This window comes from Mauremys reevesii, linkage group 13, assembly GCF_016161935.1.
Source record: "Mauremys reevesii isolate NIE-2019 linkage group 13, ASM1616193v1, whole genome shotgun sequence".
Lineage (NCBI taxonomy): Eukaryota > Metazoa > Chordata > Testudines > Geoemydidae > Mauremys > Mauremys reevesii.
This window is the reverse complement of record NC_052635.1, coordinates 31,405,585-31,430,036: the sequence shown is the minus strand read 5'-3', so window position 1 is coordinate 31,430,036 and position 24,452 is coordinate 31,405,585. Positions and strand designations below refer to the sequence as shown.

The window sequence follows — 24,452 nt, the reverse complement described above, 5'->3', positions numbered from 1 at the left end:
TTGCTTCCCATTAGCCATCTGTTAATGATGATGGACAGAGCAAAGGCAAGTGAACTGAAGTGTCATCACTGAACTACGCCCCCCACTGGGCAGTATAAGGGCTGAAATTACTGTCTGACCAACACAAGATGAAAAGAGGATGTGAAAGTCAGAAATAATGAAGCATTCCTATTGACGAGGGAGGTCACTTGGGGAAGGGGAATGGTACAATCAATGAAGGAATTCCAGCTAGAGGTAGGAAAGGAGGTCATTTACTATGGCCCATGTGACCCTTCCCCCCTCTGTGGAGATACTCAAGAGGAGCAGCAACTGCACTGGCAGTTGTGCTGTGGCCACCTCTCCACTGTCAGCTGCACTGAGACCCATCAAACTCATTTCATATAGGCTGCCAAACAATTGGCAGATGGTAACAATACTTTAGTCACTCCTTGCTTCTTCCATTGCTCCAACAGAACCCAAGTCACAGGCTTTTGCCTGAGGAGGTGATTGTGGTATCAATTAATGGTGTCGTTTTGAATGACATACATGTGCTTACGAGACTATTTGAGAAGGGCTCATTTTAGAAAATTATGCATAAAATGAACAAGCAAAAACAGGATTTGGGGCCAAATTTTCAAAAAAGTGCCTGAAAACTGCACACCCACAACCTTTTGTGCAAGCAAAACCTGTGTCCATGCATGCAAAAGAGCCTCTGTGTGTGCAAAATGCGGAAATGTGTGTAACGCTGAGACACCCTGGTTGTTGTCGGGTGGGATCAAACCAGGGACCTCTGGAGCTTAGTGCATGAACAGCTACCACATGAGCTAAAAGCCAGCTAGCTATTAGCTAAGGCTGTAGAGCAGACTCATTTTCTCTCTCTCTCTAAGTGGTGTCGGTGCCATTAGATGGGACAGAACACCACACCCAGGAGGTGTGCAGACAAATACCCATTTCTGTTGGTGAAAATCTTATGGAATCAGCTAGGAGGAGGGCTACTTAGAACATTTGGCCCCTACGTTTTGGAAAATATTGCCCCATAGCCCTGTGGACTAACATTGGCTGCATAGTTATCTCTGTTCAGTCAGGGCAATTATTTAGATTATCTAACAGACTCTACGGCACTGCTCAAAAGTTAAAAAATTAAGAATATATAATACAAACTGTTAAATCTTTGACATGCTCATGGAACAGCCTGTGCATGAGTAATGAAGCAAGCAGGTCTCTTAACCAGGACAATAAATATTCTGCACACAGATAGTGCAGAGAGACAGAATCCGGACTTCTTGGCATAAGTTGCGCTTTATTTCTCAAATACAAAAAAAACATAAATTCAACAAACAGTGGGAGGTTCCAACCTCTGAAATAATAAAAGATACCAAAGCAATGAGAGGGTCCCTCTTCAGAGTCCAGAATGCTATTGTCTATACATATAGCACAAATATATAGGGACACAATCTACAGCATTGCTAACATCCGTGTCTCAAGATTCAAGGCACTGCAATGAGTTCAGTGCGCTGGCTTACTGTGCCAGGGCTTTTCCTTCGAGCCAGTGACTGCCTTATGTTGAAGATATCCAGAATAAATCTCTTGCTGTCACAGACCTGACAGTTTCCTGACAGTGACACTCGCTGCAGGTGGTTTGTTTCAGGATGCGCTGGAGTGCTCTACCCTTTGGTACTGAGCATGTGCAAAGTTTCCCCTTCTTCCAAATCTTCGCCTGAATGTGTTTCCTTTCAACAACCTGCCGGACAATGACTAAGGTCAGCTAGGAGCAGCTGCTGTTATCAGTGTGTTAGTGTTTACTTTTCTTCCCCTCTCACCTCATGGTGGGCACAGAATCCCTCCTTGGCGTCTTCCTAAAAGACATGCTCTAGCTCAGTGGTTCTCAAACTTTTGTACTGGTGACCCCTTTCACACAGCAAGCCTCTCAGTGCGACCCCCTTTATAAATTAAAAACACTTTGTTGTATATTTAACACCATTATAAATGTTGGAGGCAAAGTGGGGTTTGGGGTGAAGGTTGACAGCTCGCGACCCCCATGTAATAACCTCATGACCCCCTGAGGGGTCCTGACCCCCAGTTTGAGAACCCCTGCTCTAGCTCAACCAGAAGTTATGGGCTTGATGCAGGAAGTACTGGGTGAAAAGCTATGGCCTGTGTTATACTGGAGGACAGACTACATGGTCCCTTCTGGCCTTAAAAATCTATGACTCTACTAATTTATAAGTAGGGTGTAAATGGCAAACTAAAGTCCTTCCTCTGCATCTCCTGCAATGCCCTTCAATCGTGATCTGTGATGCCCTCTAGTCCAATCCTGGGCTTCCCACCTAGCGTGGCTAAGAGTGCACCTCAGTGCTGACCTGCAGCAACCCCTGCAATTTTCTCCCTAATTCCTCCCCAGGTCTGTTAATGCACCTCAGCCCTGACCTGTCGCTACTGTAATGGTGTCTGAGAATAAGAACGTGAAACTGTCCAGTCTAGACTCATTCTCTGGAATGCATCAAGTACAAATAAATAAATTGGACAAATCAATCCTGCCACTGATGAGACGATTCAGATTTTTAGTGATTCATTCATAGACATTTTGCTGACTAGTTATCAATCTAAGGACTTGTCTATACAGGAATACTCAGGAAAGTTAATCCAAACTAATTGGAGGTGTGAATTTAAATTGGATTGGTTAAACTGCATTAAACATCTGTGTGGATGATCTCATTCAGAATTGAGGCCTGGTCTACATAAGCTGCCTTGCGTCGACCTAACTATGGAAGTGGCTACACTAAAAGTTTGCTCCCACCGGCGTAACTGCCCCACTACACTGGCTTAATATCTATACCTTCATGATGTAGTTAGGTTGATGCAGTGTCAGTGTAGACATTGTGCAGCTTACATCTACTGTTAATGGCTTTCAGGAACCATCCCACAATGCCCCCCCCCCCGACAATTAAATTGGCCCAAGCGCTCCCAGTGAGGACATGCACTTCCAACACAAGGAGCATAGCGCGGACATGCAAAAGTGATTTAATTACTGAGGCGACTGTATGACGACATAACTTAGGTCAGCATAATTCTGTAGTGTAGACATGCCCTTAGTAACACAGACAGGCAGGGGGCCAGCAGCAACTGCAGCTGGCTTGGGCGGGGCAAACCAGGGGGCAGGGGGGGCTGGGGGCAGGGCGGGCGCGCTCGGGTGGTGGGTGGGCGGTCCACCGACCGACGACGGACCTGCGGGCCGCGCGATCGGGGCGCTCGCGGGCGGGGCTCGCTGCCCCGCGCCGGCTCCGCAGGGCCGACGCGGCGCAGCGCCGCGCGCCCCGCGGCCGCCGGCCCCGCCCCGCGGGTCGCGGTCCGCTCCCGCGCGAGGTCCGCCCCTCCGCGTCCGGAGAGCCCGCGAGCGTCGGCGCCGTCCGGTCCGCTCCGGTGGACCTGCCCCGCGGAGCTCAGCGGCGCGGGGGAAGGGGGGGGGGCCGGGGACCGAGGAAGGGCGGCGCAGCGCACCGCGCTGCCTGGGGCAGCCTATTTTCTAGAGCCGCCCCTGAACACAGATCAGTTGTTTTTCGGATGAATAACTGGGGGCCTGATCCTTCGTGTATGTTACAAAGACCCCCTACTAAAGTCATAGGGTAGGACCCTTTGACCTGGAAAAGAGCCAGCACCACAGCGTACGTACCGTTTCCTTGAGAACTGCTGGTCTATCTCCTCCAGAGACTGTCCTTTCGTTTCCGGAACAAAAAGATAAATAAATATAACAGCTGCCACTCCCACTACTCCATAGAGAAGAAACATCCATGACAAGCCTATGGCATCTACAGAAACAGGTTCAAAAGAGTGAAGGGTTAACAAGAGATAACACCATTTGCACTGAATGTCCTTTGGCATATGAAGCAAGTTAGTATCTTCACCAAACATCAGTTGTGTTGTGTGGGGCCATTGTACTTAGAGAAGCCTGTAAAACATAGCAGAGAAATGCACAAGGCCCGGATTGTGAATCAGCCAATGAGAAAGACAGCTCACAGCTCCAGAACTCTGAAGTACTGACATCCCAGTCTCTGCCTGCCAGAGCTGTGTAAGAAGCAGGGATTAACCTCGGCTCCAGAGGCCAGGCAGTACCTGATGATTTTCTCAGTCTAGTGCATCAGACAGCTCTGCTGGCAAGAAAAGTTGAAGAGCAAGGGGTTGCAAAAGTTGCAAGCTTGGTGCTTTCCAGACGGATTCAGATTCGCTGCGCTCGGCCAGTACAACATTTCCACTGCCCACATCACAAAATAACCCAATGTGAAAGAATGAAGCAAAAGCTATGGTGTTTTTATCACCATGGATGACACAGAAGCTGCAGGGAGCCACTATCAGGGTGGCTAAGGAATGGTGCCCTTTTGTCTCACCTGGTAGTATAGGAGGGTCCCAGTTCAAGGCTTGACTACAGTGTTACACACAGCGTGAGTTCTTCACACATGGGTTGTGTCCATTCTAGTACCTAACCACCAGCAGCCCGAAATGATACCCAATCCCCACACAGCATCCTGTGGCCAGTAGGGACATCGGCAGCCTGGCTGATTCTAGTAGCCTGACAGTAGGGAACTGAAGGGTGCTTGGACTGCATTTGGGAAGGCAAACAGGAAATGAGGACTATACATACCAATGAGATCAAGGAACGAGAGGCTGATCAGTAAATTAGCAGCCCAGTTAAAGCTGTTGCAGAAGGAAAAGGCCCTTCCTCTTATTCCAGCAGGATAGATCTCACTGAGGACCAGCCATGTCACTGCAGAGAGGAAAGAAGGAGAGACAACAGCATCTTTAGGCAACTTCAGTGTGAAAGGGTGTGGGAAAGTTTTAAGGCTGGATTTTACCAGGGGCTGAGCACCGGCCTATCTCTGTACCCACTGAATTCAACGTTAAAGCTTCAACTGACTTCAGCAGGAGAGTGCCAAGGCTGAGAGTTTTCTAAAATCCCACCTTTACTATTTTGTGGAGGAACAAAATACAAATATAGAGACAAACTACATGCAAAGGCCCAGGGAGAGGGACCCAGGAGGAATCTGCAGAAAAGCTCCTAAAAACCCAGTTACCTGAAGCTACATTTGGGACATAAACAGGATCAGTTCTAAACAGTAGGATAAAGGCAGGAGACAGCGCTACATTTTGTCTAAAACCAGAGACACCCTTTGTAGAGATGGGAACAGTACACACAGTGAGGGTGTCTCTCATGCCCAGGGAGGCCATTTCCAGAAAGATGAGCAGGGATGGCTGCTCCCTTTAGACTTGGTGGGACATATGCAGCTCAGTCTTGGAGCATCACACCTAACACTTACCCAGTCGTGTGTCTAATTTGCAGGATTCTAGGCAGCTGTTTCTATTACATGCATTTCATTATAAAATAATAACAACAGTACTGGGCCCCTACACTGTGCTTTTTGGCCATGGAGCTCAGTGCTTTACACGGGTGGATAAGTAGTATTAGTTCAGATTTGCAGATGGGGAAACTGAGGCACAGAGAGGTTAACTGACTTACCCAAGGTTGCACAGAAAGTATGCGGCAGAGCTGGGAACAGAATTCAGTTCTCTTAATCTCCAAGGGACCACACTACCTGTCACAGAGTGCAGGACACTTCAGTATATAATCTAGGTATGTCCCAGAAATAATTCAGTATTTTGTGAAACTGTATGTGATGGCATAAAACAACTGAAAGGGATGCTGTCAAGTTTATGAGGCCTACCGTGGACCTACTGTCTTTTTACTTAGATCTTTTTAACTTCATTAGATGTGGTTTCCTTTTCCCCAAAATAAAAACTTCACAAGCAGCCCTGCAGTAACAAATCTGGGTGCTCATGCAAGGAATTTGGTCAAGGAGCAGACGTGAGTGGGATACTTTCAAAGGGGTAACTATAAATAACAATAAATTAAAAGCAAAAATGATTCAATTTTTAAATTATTCAAAATATCTATTTAGGCAAGTGTAATACACCTTTCATTGCCTAAAATAAAAGGCAGCTGGAATGAGGATAGGTTGGGTGTGCTTTACATAAGCTTTCAACTGCGGATTACTTATCAAATATGGTCCAGGCGAGTTATGACTAAAAGCCATTGCCAGGTGGCAAGTGACCGGTAACACCTGTGAAATGAGTTGATAATCTCACTTCAGTTCCTAGTGGATGGGCATCTACACCCCAGTTGGCAGTAATGACTTGTCACCTTTGCTGACTCTCTCAGAAGAGATGCGGAAGGTCGATAGGGCCATGAAGACCCAGGGACCAAAAATTGTGCTGTGAGGCACTGATGTATACTGGCCTTTTGGACAGTGAACAGCAACTATTTAAAAAACATGAAATTCCAGATGTAGCTTCAAGCCAATGCTTCCTTCTCTTATTATGTGCTGTGAGTTTTCCAAATATATTTTAAAGCCTAGAGACGGACCTGCCAGCTACAGTAAGGAAGAAGAGAAGGCTGCACTGGATTGGGACTCAGGATATATGGATTCTACTCTCAGCTCTGCCATTGACCTCATGCATGACCTTTGGTAAGTCACTTAGTCCTCCTGTGCCTCAGTTTACCATCTGTAAAATGGGGTTAATAATTTCCCCCTGCCTCCCAGGGGCGTTGTGAAGATCAGCTCAATGTTTGTGAGGTGCCCAGTTTCTACAGTGATGAACACCACAGAAAAAGCTATTAAAAAAATAACTCAGGGCAGAGTTAATATGTATGGGAACCTTACACTGATGCTGTACCAGACCTCCAGTCTGCAGGGCTGGAGCATATGAAATCATTCAGGGAGGCATGAGTGTGGGATATTTTTTCAGTTGCAAGACCCTCAGCTGCCTTGTAAAGCAGGTACATAGCAAATGTTTCCAGAGCATTGTGACGCGCTCAGTCATGGTTTTATACTATGGGTTATGGCAGACAGAGCATGTATAAACGCCATACTTACTTGGTCCAAATCCAATTGAGAACGCGCTCACAAAGGCCATCATGCTCAGCAAAGTAATCCAATTTAAAACTATATGTTCCCTATTGGGAGTATCGCTGAAAGGAGAGCTTGTGTTTTGCACCGTCTCTTCATTGGACTGATTTGGCAGGTCCATTTTCTGAGTGTGGGAAGACTCTGTAATGATCTCTCTGTTTCTAGTGCTGGCAAAGTCTTTTGTAAGACCCTCTGGTCTGGTAAGAGCAAAACCGGGACTCAATTGACTTTCACCAGCAGCTGAAGTCCGTGGGATGTACAACACAGCTGGTCGGGAGGATACTGGCTGCACGGGATGTTGTGCTATGGTGTATGAAGCATTGGACTCTGTGGCAGTCTTACAGTCTCTGGCCTTATCCAATGGAACAGTCCAGCTGGTGAGGCCAATAGCAGTGACAGAGACAGACATCACCACACACCCAGCAATCAATAATACCCTTCTGCCGGCCTTATCTGCAAAAACCATCGCAACTAATGTTGCAATCACCTTCATCACCCCGAGCCCCACAGAAGCCAGGACAGCAGATGAATCATTCTGAAATCCCACGGAGCGGAAGATTTTGGAAGCATAGCACAGGACATTAGGTTGCCCGGTGAACTGCTGAAAGAGCACCAAACCCAGGCCAACCAGAGTCCTGCTTTTCATGTTGTCTCTAGACCTGAAAAGGTCAAGAAAGGAATAATGCTTCTCCTTATATGGCTCCGGCTTTGCTTCCTCTCCATCTTCATTGTTCTGCAGTTGAATGAGGCCCTTCTGAGAGTCACAGTCCCAAAGGTTTAATACAACAGGCTTAGTCGGGAGGAGCAGGATACTGAGAAACTGTATGACAGTCGGTGCAAGAGCCAATCCAAACATGTATCTCCATCCCTCAGTCATGTCTGAGAAGATGTAGTTCAGCGCATATGAAAGTAAGATGCCCACGGTGATGCCAGCTTCATAGAGAGACACCAGCAGCCCTCGCTGATGAGCAGCCACCATTTCGGAGACATAGATGCAGCATGCCATGGACGACACAGAGATTGCAAACCCTACAGTCATACGTCCAAATACCAGCCAAATAAGTGACCCTGCCAATGTCAGAATGAGGCTGCCACCCAACAAGATTAGGTTGCTGACCAGTATCGCCCTCCTCCTTCCATGACGGTCAATGAGGATCCCACCAACCAAAGAGGCAAGGAGAGCCCCAATGAGCAGGGAACTCACGAGGATTTCCTGTTCAAAGCAGCTGAGGTGGAAGTCCATTTGCAATTGCAGTAAGGCACCAGAGATAATCCCCAGCTCATATCCGAACATTAACCCACCCAGGAGAGAGACTGTTGCAGGCAACAGGAGGACCAGCAATGCACGACCTGGAAAGCAAGCAAGCAACAGTGGAATTTCAAAGATTCACTCTGCTGGCGTTATAATGAAAACTATCTAGTTACACAAAATGGAAAAAGCTGTTCTGATAAAAGGAGGCCCAGGTTTTCAGCATGCACATTTGCGCACCTAAGTTACACAAACAATTACACCAGTTGGGTGTACAATTGTGGTAATCATGCCTATAAACAACCAAGCATCTCTCTGGGTATGTATTTATGGAATTACAATGAGTGTGCATTCAGTCATCACAACTGTGCATGGAGTTTAGTCATGGAAAGGGGCGCACATATTTGTGCTCACAGTTCTGAAATTGTGGGCCTGGTGTGTGAATGTCAACACAGTTAAGACTTAGCTGTAACTGGAAGTCAGTGATTTATAGTGGAGAAGCCAGGGTAATTCCCCCTTAGACTGTCCAAACTATTCTGTATGTTCAACAACTTCCCAGCCAGGGGATGTAGTTTTCTCCTTTCTGTATTTTTCTGTGGGTTGTGTTACCATTATGATGCTCTAGTCCTCAGTTTGTAACTTAGAAGCATCTGTGTGGGTTCTTTTCACCACCTAGGATTTTCACAAATAAATCATCAGAGGAGCAAGTTACTGTCTCTATGTGCTGAATACTGACACTCCTGCCTGTTAACTTCACACCAGAGAGCTAGAAAGGACCACTTGGGCCATCCTGTGAACCCTTTGCTGCTCGTTACCACATTCCCTCTAACTTCTTACCTAATCCCTCCTTAATTCCCTGCAATGGTCAGGCGTTCTAGGGAAAATGTATTCCATTTCCCTAAAGTCCAGCATAAACTCTGACTTCCTAAGAAGATCCTTCCTTCTTGTCTTACCATCATCTTTTCATTACAAGGGATGTCCAGTATTTTAGATCCAAACTTCCCCATTACAAGATCTGACTTTACTGTATCTGACTTTTAATGTGGTAAATTATTTCCATCAGAAATTCTAGGTCACGATACTGAAGTTCTAGACAGTGTTATGCTAACACAAACAATTGTCTTTATTTACAGCTTCCTGCACCATTATTTCACTTGTTTCCCTCACGTTGTGTCTCTGGCCCTCCATCTGAGCCTGGGCAGGGAGACAGGACTCGCTGAAGTAATAGGAGTAGAAAATATTAAACTAACCGATTTTGTGTCCCCTTTCTTTCCTCTGAAAAGCTCAATTTTTAAGTCCCTTTACTAATGCTAATAACAGAGGCAGAGATCTCAAGGACTTCCCTTTAATGTCTCCTCACCAGATAAGTGGTATCATATAGCCTGGCCCCTGTGCATCGCATGTTTATGTGTGTGCAGGTAAATTGCTGCATGAGTGTGGATTATTTTGAAATTGCAGCACAGTTATGCTCCAGAATCTCATTAGCTAAAAAGAAGTCTCTAGCCCTTATCACGGCAAGAAAGCCAAAGGGAGTGCAAAACCAGGTTGGTGGTGTGTGCTCTGAGAGGTGTGAAATGCTCCAGTCACCTTAATTTAAGTCTGAGGACAGTTTAAACTTCAGCGTTAACTCTTTCACTGCTGAGTATTTTAGCAGGAACATAGAGCTTGTTTTTCAGTGCTGAATGCAATGGAAGATGTTGGGAGTGCGTGCAGGGGCCCACAGCTACTTGCTGTCAAGGGTTGCTGGGGTGGTGGCTCAATCCCTCTTACCCCCTGATTTAAAACCATCTCTGCCTCTAAAGGGGGAGGCTAAGAGAAAGTGCATCCTATCCCCCTACCAAAGGCCTCAGCTGTCCCCTGGGAACCAAAAACCAAAGCCGCTCCTGATACTTTCCTGGATGCTAAAAGCCTCCAGCTCTGCCCTGAAAACTTCTACCAAGCTGATAAGTATGGTCAGTACAGGCAGTCGAACCATAATGAAAATAAAACAGTGGGGCAGCACAAAATAAACTGAGGCCTGGGGTAAAATCCTGGCCTGACTGGGAGCTTTCCCACTGACTTCAGTGAAAGCAGACTCTCTCGTGTGGTCTACCCACAAAGTTGCACCATTTTAATTAAAGGCATGATTTTACAGTGATTTAATTAAACTGATATTACTCTATACGTGTACTCTCTTATGTTGGTTTAAACTGGGTTTAGATCAGTTTCACCTGCGTGGGTAAATGTACAGGAGCAAGTTAAACCAATAAAACCAGCATGAAGACAATATAAGAGAGATCATATACAAAAGTTGCACCGTTTTAACTAACCAGATTTAAATTCAGCTAGGGCAACTTCTGTATCTAGACAAGCCCTGAATTTAATCTCAGAATAAATCAGATGCACAAAGAATACTAAATGGTTTGGACTAGACTAGTGGAGGGCAGTTAGGAGTGGAGTGCTTGACCATGCCACATAATCCCTAGGTCCCTGCCACAAAATCCTGGGGCCTCAGTCTCATCATTTAGATCGAATGCCCCACACAGGATACCCGGCCTTTATATATAGCCTATTAGAGTAAAATTAAGGCAGGAGTGTTCTTCATTCTATTTCTGCCTGTATCTCTGATGTGACACATGACCTTGGTCAAGTCACTTAACTTTTCAGTACCTCATTTTTCCATTTCTGTACAATAGGGATAATAATACAGAGCTACCTGCGTGGAAGAGGTGTCTGTGGGACTTAATTAGTATTTGTAAAGTGCTTTCAGAGCCTTGATGGGAGGCACAAGAGAAGGAAAAAATTACTGTGGGAGAACCTGATAAGTGGAAAATAAGAATAACTGGGCAGTGGTGTTAAAAAAGTACTGGCTTGTAATAGAGAATTATTTCTCCTGGCCAGGCTCGGGCTCTGCATCTTTCTTTGTGACAAAAGCCTTAAGTTCTCTGGGCAAGGGATTGTCACTTCATCTGTGTTTGTACAATATCTGGCACAATGGAGCCCGAAACCTGACTGGGGTCTTTGGGCAACACCAGTAATAATCGTACAGATAATGTTCACCACACCAAATGACCTATTTCTCCTAAATGTTGAGATGCAGGCAGGAGTTTGTTCTGTAATATGCTGTTTTCCAGCATGTGACACTGATGCTTTGTTACTGGTTTTGCTTTAATTTAAAATACTGTTATTTTAAATAGACTATTGGGAAAAAAAATATGGAAACACCCACTGAAATATGGAAAAGTTTCCTCAACTAGAGCTTTATAAGATGTTTTGCAGTCTGTGCTTTACAGGAAGTGTCTATATTTAGCTTCTAATTACAGTATGCAGTAAAGGTTATTTCTCGGTAAAGGCTAGATTTACATTTGTATTTATTCTGTAGAGTTTTGTCGTGCCTTTTGTATTCATTATGTCACTCATGATACATGCCAAAACCCACCCTTCATGCAGTTACCTACACGTAATCACTTCTTGCACACATGTAATATAGATAATTAGAAACAATATTTGCTCAATAAGAACAGAAAGGGGACAGGGCCATTCTACTGTACTTCTCATTATCTTTGTGGGCACTAACGATTTATGAGCTTTGATTTAAATCCAACTTGCTATTCAGTCAATTCCAATGCTGTCATGGGGGCTCAGTGACATGTGTCCCTGCACTTGGCTGTCACATTTGCACTCCTCTCTTGAATCTTTACTTAATGTCACAAGGGGAAAAAGTTTGGTGGGTCTCACTGATGCCTCTCTGTCAAGTGTGCACTTGGCTCAGGTCTAGAATAGTAGTTGGTGGTGCCAGTCAGAATTCAGATAAACTGACTTTTGTACCACTAAGGACATTATTTGCATAAGACCAGTGCCAACACTCTCAATCAATGCGACTTCCTTTAACAAAAAGTTTAATAGTGGGTTCTAATTCTCAGTTGTTCTGTTCCTCCACTCATGCCAGGAAGTGGGGCTGGGGACAAAGTTGGCTTTAAGCCACCTTTTGTGCTCCTTGTAGTCTAAGGGCAAGCAGTAGCTTCTGGCAAAAATCAGCGCCTCTGAGCAGCTTTAACGGATGCTCTGGCTGCAAAGCCCCCCTATGGGTGTGCTAGGTCACGGTGTGAGATGCCAGTGCCCCAAATACTAGCCATACACATTGGTGGCTGGCAGAGAGTGTTCCAGCAGCTTGGTTCAATGGCTGGGGAATTATCTTTCACTGGGAGTTCCCCGGGAGCTGTTTCCACCCCTTCATATCACCAGAGTAGCATTAATGGGCTGGGGCAGAGAGGATAATTTGGCCTACAAAGTTTGCTACGAGATTTGGTAAAAAGATTTCTAAATTCAAAATGTTGTCAAAAATCAGTTTGAAAATTTCAACTTTTTTTGTGTGTGAAAATTTCATTGTGTTTTTCGGATCCTTTCTGTTAGCTACGTTTTCATAAGACTTCTGGTCTGGTGCTTCCTGTTCACAAGCAGTTAGCAATAAAAAAAAGACAGCTACAATTCAGCCCCATGGGATACAGCACCCCACATGCTCATGCCTGACTACAGAGTTCTGGCGCTTCAGAGCCTTAACAGTGGTCTGAAACTTGCCAATACAAACCAAAATGTGACTTCTATATTCAAAGGGGGCTAATGATTTTGGGTGTCTCTGTTTTTGGGTGTGCCTAGATGCACCCACAGGAGCTTGATTTTCAAAAAGTGCTGTGCACCCACCCTCTGAAAAAATCAAACCCTTTTTAAGGTGTGTGAAGTTGGCACCCAAAACTAGCAGCACCCAAAATCACTAGCCTCTATTGAAAACGGAGACCAGCGTGCTAGAGTTGGCTGTGAGGGTGGTATGAAGATTAACTGAATCTAAATTAGCCAGCAGACAATGAATGACAGTGGTTCTCCGCTACTACACCAGAGGGAGAGGAGAGGACTCTAGGAAATCAGTGGCAATGTTGTAATGAAGGAAGTATTTGGAGTAATGAGTAACAGTTCACTTAACATCAAGCCTGATATCCCATGGACTCTGGGACATGGGCTGAAGGGTCTCAGGCCCATTCCTAGCGTACAAGAATCCATATTACAAAAGCCTCCAGCTCCAAGCGGTGGCAGCCTCAGCAGAGAGCCCAAGGACTGAGAGGGCCACGGAATCTGAACCCTCCAGCTCAGGGGGTGGAGGGAAGCTGCCCTCACTGCCCCGGCTATGGATTAGGTAGCAGGAATCCCACCTCCGGGCTGTGTATGTGTGAATTCAACCCAGCCTCCTTCACAGCACCAAAACTCCCGGAGGGAGAGGGGGGAGACACGACAAACCACCCCCCGATCCATCTCTCCTCCACCCCCACCGATCCTGCCGGGAAGCACCATCCCTTAAAGGCTTAAACCATCCCCCTCCCCCAGGCGGGCTGTGCGATCCGGGCGGGGGGAGGTCACTGGGGCTGGGAGAGAAGCAGCAGCAAAGCGGGATCACCAGCACGGGCGGCGAGTGACAAAGCAACCCCCAGCCCGCCCCCCCGGATTCCGCCTGGAGCCAGCCAGCCCCGCAACCCCCGCTGCGCCCCAGCCCCTCGCCGGGCGGGCATGGCACTTACCCATGGCGATGCGAGAGGCCGGCCGGGGAGTTCGGCTCAAGTTTGTTTCCAACCAGCCCGGGACAGGGCAGTAAAACCCAAACCGACTGATTCAGGTCCCTCCGATCATCTGTGCCCGGGGGGGATCCGCCCCCGCTGCAGCAGCAGCCCTGAGCAGGGGGGCTCTGAGCCAGACCCGGAGAGGAGCGGGGCTCCCCGACCCTGGACCGGGGATCCGCATCCAGGATCCCCGGGCAGCCAGACGCTAAACTCCTGCGCTCTCCTCTCCTGGGGCGGGACTGGCGGCTGGGTGCCCCAGGCTCGGGCACGCCTCGCCTGCCGCGATCCGGCTCGAAACCCTCCAGAAACTCCCGCCCCAGAAACTTTCCCTTCCCCTCCAGCCCCCCTAGCGCCCGGCAGCGCCGAGCCAGGGGGTGCTGCTGCTGCTGCACAGCGCCACGTTGCTAGAGCCCTGCCTACTGCAGCGGGGACGGCGGAGCCTGGGGGTTGTAGTCCTGGTTCCCCGGCCCGGGGACAGCTGCCCCGCCAAGGGGCTCGGTGGTTGTGCAAAGCCCGGAGCGAGCAGCAGTCGGCAGAGCTCGCTCTGTACCCATCCCCCTGTAATGGGGTTTGCCCTGGCTCCTCCAGCACTGATTCCGTCTCCCTTGCAGGGAATTATTGTTGATCCGCTTCCCTTTGCGATGAAGGATTTTTGCAAAGCGAGTTCCAAGGAGGCAGCTTAAATCTCGTGCATGAACCCGGCCCTCCCGTGTTCCCTAAGAATAACGGGGCAGGGGAGGGGTGTTTCTGGGTGTATGGGGCGCAGTGTAATCAGGCTGTGACAATTATGAATATTATGAAGGAGATTTAAACTGTCCCGCATCACAGACAAAAACACAAACCCTTGCAACGCGCATGGCACATCCTCACTGTTCCTCTACCTCTGGGATTGCACTTGTAAGGTCCTTGGGACCTGGATCTTTTCTTCAGGGCCTTGTGTAAAGGCTCTAGTATGCTGGTGCTGTTAGAGAACTGATAGATGAGAAATAAACCATAAGAGTTAATAACACCTGACCATGCAAGTTTTCTAGTGCTCCTGCTGAATGTATCATGAACCCGGACTTAAATGCTCAGGTTCTGAAGCTCAGCTTTTATTGGTGCATTTCTAAACGCATGGATCCAGGGCCAGAGTAAGACTTTCTGCTGGAATTACAGATCTACACCAAACCTCAGCCCTAAATATAGTATATGCTATATATCATTTTAGCAATGCATGTGAAATGCTTCACTGCTCATTGCAGGGGGTCTGGATAGCTCTGGCAGGAAGCCTTTGCTTCTAGAGGACTGCTTCAAAACCAGTGCAAGTGGAATAACCAGAAGAGATTGGCAACTAATGGTTCTTTGGTTCTGCTTTGGGTTGGAAAGGGGTGTATATTACAAAAAACAATCCAGCAGGACAGAGATAAGGAAGATTTCAGTGCCAAGGGCTGTCAGTGTCAAGGCCCCATTAGGCAAAGTACTTCAGTAGTGCTTAGTGTTAAGCTTAAATTCATCTCTGCTCAGCAAAGCACTTAAGCATGTACATAAAGTGAATGTTGTGAAGACAATGGGACATAAGCCACTGGTTCCTTGAATCAGGGCCTAAACTCACAGATCTAAAACCAAAACAAATAAACCCAATCTTTAAACACGGGGTTTAACAAAATCTATGTGTTTTCACGATTATTTTAATCCAATGAAAACACTTCCCCTCAATGCTATAAGCTCAAACCATAGAGTGTTAGGCTTGTGCATGAGAGCTGGAGCATGAAAGTAACTATACAAAGTGAAACTACCTACCAAGTTTCATCCCCCCAAAATGAGAGGACTACAAAAGCAAACAAGTTGGATAACTAATGAAATATACATTTGATTGTAAAGATTATTTCAGGGTTAATAATCTCAGGCATTATTTACTTTAGCAGGGAATTCTAGATAAATATTTAAAAAGCAACCTTTTTATTCAGAAAACCATGATGGTATCTAGCTCTTTTTCAGGAAAAAATGTGTTAAGTCTCTGCTCCCGAGGAATCTAGTGTTGCCAAATCTCATGATTTAACTGTGGGATTTGCAATCTCCCTCCATCCCCCTCCACAAGTCATAGGTTCCTGGACTCATGTGACTAGAAAGAATCTCAGCTTTCTTTTTCTTAAAAGGAAATGTTTAACCTTTATAGTTGTGGAGTAAATGTTGAAATGGTGAATCCTAAAGGCTCAAAAAACAGAAGGAAAATAAAAAGAACTTCAGATTTACTATTTTAAAATATCTAATGATTTTTAATCCAGTCTCATGACTTTTGGGGGCCAGACTTATCATTTTTGTACACTTGAGACTGGCAATATAGGAAATTCGACATCTTTTCAGCACTGGATATGCCAGCATTTTGAAAAGTAGGTTGTAGGCCATCTGGTTTGACACTTGCGCTTGATCAAAGACTTGTTTTTGTTCCCTCTCAAAGACACAGATCTAGTCTATTTTTAAAAGTGTTTCAAGTCATCCACACATTTTACAGATTAAATATACACTTCCCATTCATCTTCTCTAGTTTCAAATTCAAATTAAGTATTTAAAATTACCACTTCCAAATTCTTTTATCCAGAATAAACTCACAACTGCACAGGGACCTTACGAAAGGTAAAGAATGGCTTCAAACACTGAAGATGACCAATAAGATCAACAACATTCAAGGAAGCAGCTTTTCAAAGGGATTAAGGAATGAGAGTTGAAGGATTTGGTAACCATAGCAACTGTTCCAGTGATGCTAATAATCATGCAAATTAAGTAATGTACTTTAAAAGCCAGACCATAAGTTGTGAGCATTTTCAATCAGCTTTAATCACTGCAGGACAGAAAATCCTACAGTTTTACAATATGAAATGTACACACAGCATATACATAGCCCAAATCACTGGGAGATTTTGTTCTTGAAATTAGGATTCTCTTGAGAATGGGTTATCCTGTCTGGAAGTAATCAGGGAAGTAAAATGATGCTATGACAATGAAGGAGATCCAGGGTTTTCTAATTAATATAGAAGTATGTTAAGGGGCTGATGTAAAATTCTGATTGGCTCTTATAGCATTCAAAGCCAAAATGTTTTGTTCTAATTGCTAATTAAGTATCTCCTTATCCTGAAGCTATGTGTGTGAGACTGACTGACCATTGTGATGTCTATTCTGAACTCTGGGAACACACTGAAAAATATGGGGTACTGCTGGTGGATGCCCTGTGATTTTCTCCATATACTCTGCCATCCAGAATGCCGTCATTGAGCTAACAGGTGGGATGGGGGAGCGCCCCCGCTAGGTGGCCCTGAGGTGTATGTGCAGTGCCTTTTCAAGTATATTATGCAATTGACAAAAGGAGGTGTATGACACGGATTTTCACACAGGGCTGGAGAGTGAGCCTGCCCCGCACTCACTTGGCAGTGGTGGCTCCTGTCCTGTGGGGTTGGGCTGGCTCCCTGTTCCGGTCATTGTAACATGGTGCTCATGGTTGCTTGGTGCTGTGACCCTGTGTACCATGTTGCAATGCCACTCTCTCAAAGTTGGCTTTGGCACCCATCCGTCATGATGGAGGGCTGGCCAGGGCAAACCTGAATGGCTTGGAGTGGGGAGCCATGCCCAGGAGCCGCCATGGCAGGGTAAGTGGGGGGTGGGCTTGTCGAGCTGTCTGGAGTGGCTCAAGAGCATGAGTACCAATCTCGGGGCAGCCTGTTACAAACCAGAGCACAAACCCCAAACTGGTTGTGAGTTCTATACTGAGATTTCACCAACCAAGCGTCAAGTGTGAACTGCTCAAGCACTACAGTAGCCTTAACATGGAGTCACAGACAGTCCCTTTGGTTACACCAATCTAGCTTGCCACCTAGGCAAGTTTGCCTTTGCGATAGACGGTCCCTTATGCCAAAAATTACAACAATATTCTGGTTACTGCCAGTCCCAAAGCAGCAGTCATTTACCCCAGGTCAATTGTACCTTAGATCTCTCACCAAAGACAACGTTTGTAGCCCACCCTATAACAAACTAGCTAAAGATTTATTAACCAAGAAAAAGAAATAGAGATATTTACAACGTTAAAGCAGGTAAAAATACAGACACAAATGAGTTACAGTCTTAGACTCCAAAAGGTGGTAGAAGCATCTATAATAAGCAAGCTCTATATGTCCTGTAGGGCTAACCCAGGCTAAGCATGGGGATCTTTTGCTTATGTTTAGTAATCCTTTCCCCTCCAAGTCCTAGCAACATAAAGATCAGTTTCTTCTTGTCTGGGATTTTTATTCCCTTCCCCCAGAGTTCAAGCTGATGGGACAAGTCCTTGTGCACGTCTCCTCTTCATGGGTGTGTATGTGTGTGGGGCAATCAACAAGGTCTTTTGTCCTCTGATGTTTGTCTGGTGTCTATGGGCCTTCTTTTGTTGGGCAGGAGATAACACCTTATGGCAGGGTGGACTAGGTCCGGAGGCCCCCTGGCCCTGCATCACCCTGTCCCAGAATAGAGCAGCAAGAAGTCCTCCAGGCAGCCTAGAGTGGCTAGAGGGGCTGTAGAAGAGCGGCCAATCAGAAGGGCTGCTGGATCAATAAGGGGCCAGAAGGACTGGATAAAAGGCAAGCAGCAGAGCAGAGCCTTCAGTTGCTGTGTGGAGCTTGATGAGGGAGGACTGAGTGCCTGGCTGGCTAGATGAACAGCAGGACTGCGGATAGCTCACCTCAGAGAGCTCACCAGCCAGAACTGAGCCCAGCGAAGGCTGCCAAAGACCTTGTGCCTGGCTGGCTGGATAGAATATCAGCAGAGCCATCAAAAGGTCAGTGTGGGCAGGCTGAGGCTTGGGGACTGAGCACAAAGCCTCATGTCACCAGACTGGGGTACTGAGATGGGCCCGGCTGGGTGTCTGAAGAAGTCAGTGCCTCTGCGAAGAAGCCTAAAAGCTGTGGCCCCATACCAGGGCCGTGATAAGAACTTGGGAATGTATACCCCGGAAGGCGGGACAGCATGTGCGGCTTGGCTGGAGGGCTGAGCTGCCGAAGACCAGCTGAGAGGAACAGTGCCTGGGGAGTGCTTGTGGCAGGTAGGTGCTACCCTGATGTAAGACCAAAAAAGAAAAGGGAGCCATCTGCAAGAGGTGGGTGTCCCCCCATGAAAATAACTGTTTGCAGGCACTCTCGGCCAGAGAAAATGGGGCATGCACGAGAGGCAGGTGCTGATGCTGTTACACACCTCCTGTGGCAAACTGTATTTCACACTTGGTAATACTTCTCTCCTGACTGGTAATTTACAGTTATAAAGAAAACACTTACATATTACCTTATAACATGGGATACAGATATTTATAAGTGAGATTAATGCATTCAGCAATTGACAAGCATTTCATAAAGTCTAAAGACAAAACATTTTTTATGATGCTGATACCTATTTTAACACACAGGTAAGCCAGACCGATTCCAGCTGTACAGTGTACAATTGAGATCTAGGGGCCTTGGCACGAGCTGGCACATGGTCTGCCAGCATCATAGGGTTCACTCACCAGCCCCCCCTCCCCCGCAGGGCCTCCCATGTGCACCAGGCCAGGATTAGGGTTGTGGTGCTGGGACAGAAGGTGCTGCTGCAGGTGTTTGGTGCCCCATCAGTGAGGTGAGGAGAACGTGGTGGAGAAGTGAACCCATTGAATAGGGAGGCTACATCCACCACTGAGTCCAGTGGATTATGGTGCATTTAAAATGTTACTTGTGTGCATACAAGTCTCTTCAGTTTACTTGTAAATAGTTAGCTACACGTTTGCTAGTTCTGCAAGATTTGTAGACTCAGGCTATCTCACTGGTGAAAGATATTAGCTGTGCAGCTCTAGCTGATGAGGGGAATGAGACCAAATGGTCAATTAATTTGAGTACTGGAGAACCACCAGGAGAGTCTTCTGAGTGGGGATGGTTTTAAAAAATGAAACCTAAAGCCAGTAGGTATAATTGAAAATAGTACCACGAACAACCCATTAGCTCCTTGGTTGCAAAACCTGGCTCTGCCACTGCCAGAATAGAGGTAGGATTCCCTTGAGTTTGGATTCTCTCTTTGGGGAACAGTTATAGCACATGCATTTCTTCTGATGGAATTCTCAATTTCTTCTGAGGCTTTTTCTTAAATTATTTCATTGTGTGAAATCGAAAAAATGGCTTTTCTGTGACTTTTCAGCAAACTATTGTCCAGGTATCTGAACTGCCAACAAACCTGCTCTTAAATATCCTGGAAGGATCCTGTTCTCTGGCAGGGTAATAAACATTAAATACCTAAGATAGCAAGAAGGCGTGACTCTGTGAGGGGGGAAATATCTTTATGGTTCGTTTACATAAAGAGGCAGGTGAGAATATGTCAATATGTTTGGCTGGTGCATCAACATTGCAGTCAGCTGTATGTCACGACCCTTTCAAACTAAACCATGAGGAACTGATACAATATGCACTGGGAATAATTGAAAATGTGTTTTAAACAATCCTTTGAAAAGCGACCTGAAATATTTCTTTGCAGTCTGAAGTTGTGTAAATAAACTTTTGTCCTATACATGTAAACCATATATATTCTGAGCCTGACCCAAAGCCCACTGAAGTCATTGGAAACACTCACATGGACTTTAAATCATACCCTCTTTCTGCAGCTGCTGTAGCACATAACTCCATGAATTAAAGGTTTTGTGTGGTCTTTCATGGAATGGGTCTTGGGGGAGCTGGAAGAGTCATATCTATAGTGACAAGTCTGTGGCCACTTGCAGACACAGCATTAGTTCCGAAGGATCCTGCAAAGGAAGAAAGGCTCATGCCGCCTGTTCTCTAGTATTTCTTGTCCTCCTTGCTATGATCTTCCCTGGGGTGTTTCTCTTGTGATCATCAGGCTGTATGTCTTGGCCAATCCACTTCCCTGTTTGATTCTTATCTCTCTTCTGGCCGGTGGATTTCAAGTGAATGAGGCTGCATTCCAGCCACAGAACCGAATAATAAAAACACCAGGCTTAAAAACCACAAATATGTATTTCTTGAGCTGTTTTGCATTTAAAATTCAAACTTCAGTTGGTAACAATAACCCAGCTCAAATATGCTCTACATTGCTGAACTATTCATGAAAAGTTGCACTGTGCCGCAGGGCGGTGGCAGCTAGAAACAGAAATTAAAATCACAAATGAAAACAAGGAATGGGAATCCATTTAGCAAAGAAGGAATCCCCAGCCATCTAGCAGGTTCTCCCCCACAATGCCTCAAAGCCTCAAATCTGTAATTTGTTCTTTTTTTCACTTTGTCATTGTAATAATTAAAATGCTTTAAAATAAGGGCAGAACAGAAGTTAAGCTAGTTTGTTTTGTAGTCAGCTATGGGAAGTTTATTAGAGGAAATGTTTGTTCTTATAACCAAACTCAGCAAGTCCAGGTCATTCTTTGTTTTAGAGATGACAATAGTGCAAAGTGAGTCAGAATTTGTTTACTCACAACATTTGTACCACTCTAACTATCTGGGAAGAGTTAAAGCACTACAATCCCCCTAGCATGGAGACCGTTATATTGGCATCAGTGTGCTTTACAACAGCATAGCTATCCCCATACTAGAAGGAGAATAAGCTATACTAGTGTAAGGCACTAATACAGCAGTATAACTGCATCCACACTAGGGGTTGTACCAGGATAACTGATTCAGAAAAAATTACCCCCCAGCCAACTTAGTTATACTGATACTCAGAGAAGGGCCATGCTGAGGCTTGGTGTAGCTGACTCCTGTCTGTATAAACTCAGTTGCCACAGTTTGCCTAATTCCCAGTTGAACAGCTTTGAGAATCTCGGCCTTAGGCCAGGTCCACTGGGAATGCTTTACCGGTATAGGAATACTGGTGTACTTACTATATTGGCAAAATACTCCTCAGATATATCTACACTACGGACGCTACAGTAGCACAACTGCAGCAATGCCACTGTACCAGAGTGTAGATGGGTCCTATGTTGACAGAAGGGGCTTTCTGTTGCTGTAGGTAATCTGCCTCTCCAAGAGACGGTAGATGGGTTGATGGAAGAATTCTTCTGTCAATATAGCTGGTCTACATCGGAGGTCAGGTCGGCTTAACTACAGTGCTTACCCCCTAAGCAATGTAGCTAAATCAATCTAAATTTTAAATGTAGACCAGGGCCTCGGTAGGCTTATTCCAGCCCCTGCAAGTGGGAAAACTAATAAACAGGGCTGTCAAGCGATTAAAAAAATTAATCACCATTAATCGCACTGGTAAACAATAATAGAATACCATTTATTTAAATATTTTTGGATGTTTTCTACATTTTAAAATATATTGATTTCAATTACAACACAGAATACAAAGTGTACAGTGCTCACTTTATATTTATTTTTTATTACAAGTACTTGCACTGTAAAAAAAATTAGTATTTTTAATTCATCTAATACAAGTACTGTCGTGCAATCTCTTTATCATGAAAGTTGAACTTACAAATATAGAATTATGTACAAAAAACTGCATTCAAAGATAAAACAATGTAAAATTTTAGTGCCTGCAAGTCCACTCAGAACTACTTTTTGTTCAGCCAATCACTCAGACAAACAAGTTAGTTTACATTTGCAGGAGATAATGCTGCCCTCTTCGTAATTACGACATCACCAGAAAGTAAGAACAGGTGTTCTCGTGGCACTGTTGTAGCCAGCGTTGCAAGATATTTACATGCCAGATGCGCTAAAGATTCATGTCTCCATCTTCAACCACCATTCCAGAGGACATGTGTCCATGCTGATGATGGGTTCTGCTTGATAACAATCCAAAGCAGTGTGGGCCAATGCATTTTCATTATCTGAGTCAGAGGCCACCAGCAGAAGGTTGATTTTCTTTTTTAGTGGTTCGAGTTCTGTAATTTCCACATTGGAGTGTTGCTCTTTTAAGACTTCTGAAAGCACGCTCCATACCTCATCCCTCTCAGATTTTGGAAGGCACCTCAGATTCTTAAACCTTGGGTCGAGTGCCGTAGCTATCTTTAGAAATCTTACATTGGTACCTTCTTTGTGTTTTGTGAAATCTGCAGTGAAAGTGTTCTTAAAATGAACATGTGTTGGGTTATCATGCAAGACTGCAGTTCTCCCCCAAGAAGTTCAGTCACAAATATAATTAACGCATTATTTTTTAAATGAGCATCATCAGCATGGAAGCATGTCCCCTGGAGTGGTGGCCGAAGCATAAAGGGGCATATGAATGTTTAGCATATCTGGCATGTAAATACCTTGCAATGCCAGCTACAAAATTGGTGAATTGGAAAATAGTATTTATTTGGTTTATCATTTTTACAGTGCAAATATTTGTAATAAAAATAATATACATTTTGATTTAAATTACAACACAGAATACAATATATATGAAAATGTAGAAAAACATCCAAAATATTTAATAAATTTCAATTGGTATTCTATTGTTTAACAATGCAATTAATTCTGTGATTGATTAATAGTGATTCATTTTTTTAATCATGATTAATTTTTTTGAGTTAATAGCATGAGTTAATTGCAATTAATTGACAGTCCTACAAATAAAATCAGTAAAAGCACAGTTTTGCCAGTATAACTGTGTCTACCGTAGAGGCTTTTGCTGGCACGGGTGTGTCAGTCATAAATCACACCTCATCACACCCCTGACCAAAATAATTGTGCTAGCAGAACCCTGTAGTGTAGACCTCGGCCCATTCTTCTTCTAAATAAATCCTGGAAAAAGAGTTCTCTGTATGAACTCCATCCTGCGAGATGCTGGGTGCTCTCAAAGTCGATGGGAATTAATGGGTCTCAGCCCCTTACAAGAACAGGCTCTATTTCTATTAGCTTGGCCTACAATAATTTTCAATTCAATTCTATCATTTATAAAAGGAAGATTGCACATAAAACTATGTTGTCAAGGGGAACAGTTACACAAGTAAAAGACATTACAACAAACTCCATGCCTCAATGAAATTCTCCAGGGTGACACAAAATGTGTTTTGTTCCAATAAAATATTGGGCGATACTGTAAACGGCTTCAGATTATTTCCAAAGGCTGCATCAACCGTTTATTTTGTTGTAAATGAAAATAATGAGAAAAATAAAATAATGGAGGAAATAAATGTTTCCTCTTGAACATTTTGGAAACTCCAGGGGATGTTGTTGGTGAGCATGAGATAAATTGTTTAGTTTACCCTGATGATTTAATGAAAGGGTAACATGCTGCTCGTGTGTGGGTATGGCCTGGTCTACCCTATAGAATTAGGTCGGAATAACTACATAGCTCTGGGATGTGAAAAATCTACACCCCGAAGCGGCATAGTTAAGCTGACCCAAGTCCTTGTGTAGACAGTGCTAGGTCGACGAAAAATTCTTCCATTGACCTAGCTAGCGCCTCTTGGGGAGGTGGATTACTTACGACAGTGTCTGCGCTGAAGTGCTATAGCGGCAGAGCTATATAGAGTGTACTAACTGTAAACTAGCCCTGTATGTGTACAAGCACGCAGGTCTATAGATATGTGGGCGTGTATGCACATGTGTGTGTTAGAGTGCATGCTGTAGGCATAGATCTTGCTGGACATGAGTAAATGTGCATATGGCTTATTTGAGTGCAAGGTTAAACAGGAAACAAAGGTGTGACAGGCTGTGTGCTGGAGACTGTGTTTTGGGGCTAGTTGAGATAACTGGGAACACCCTGAGCTGATAAACTTGAAATGTA

At 45.0% G+C, this 24,452-nt stretch overlaps 1 protein-coding gene across 2 annotated transcripts; it reads right to left on the bottom strand.

Moving 5' to 3' along the window:
• Positions 1–1,267: 1,267 nt before the first annotated feature.
• Positions 1,268–14,246, bottom strand: SLC2A10 (solute carrier family 2 member 10). 2 transcript variants are annotated; one of them, XM_039497274.1, is made up of 5 exons: positions 13,731–14,246; positions 6,903–8,285; positions 4,616–4,738; positions 3,650–3,692; positions 1,268–1,720 (listed from the first exon to the last, which is right to left on the bottom strand). In XM_039497274.1, the coding sequence occupies exons 1-5, from the start codon at positions 13,732–13,734 to the stop codon at positions 1,624–1,626; spliced, it is 1,650 nt and encodes a 549-aa protein (XP_039353208.1). In that variant the 5' UTR covers positions 13,735–14,246; the 3' UTR covers positions 1,268–1,623. The 2 variants fall into 2 exon arrangements, with proteins under 2 accessions (XP_039353208.1, XP_039353207.1); XM_039497273.1 differs by having other exon boundaries at positions 3,650–3,785; positions 13,731–14,239.
• Positions 14,247–24,452: the final 10,206 nt, after the last annotated feature.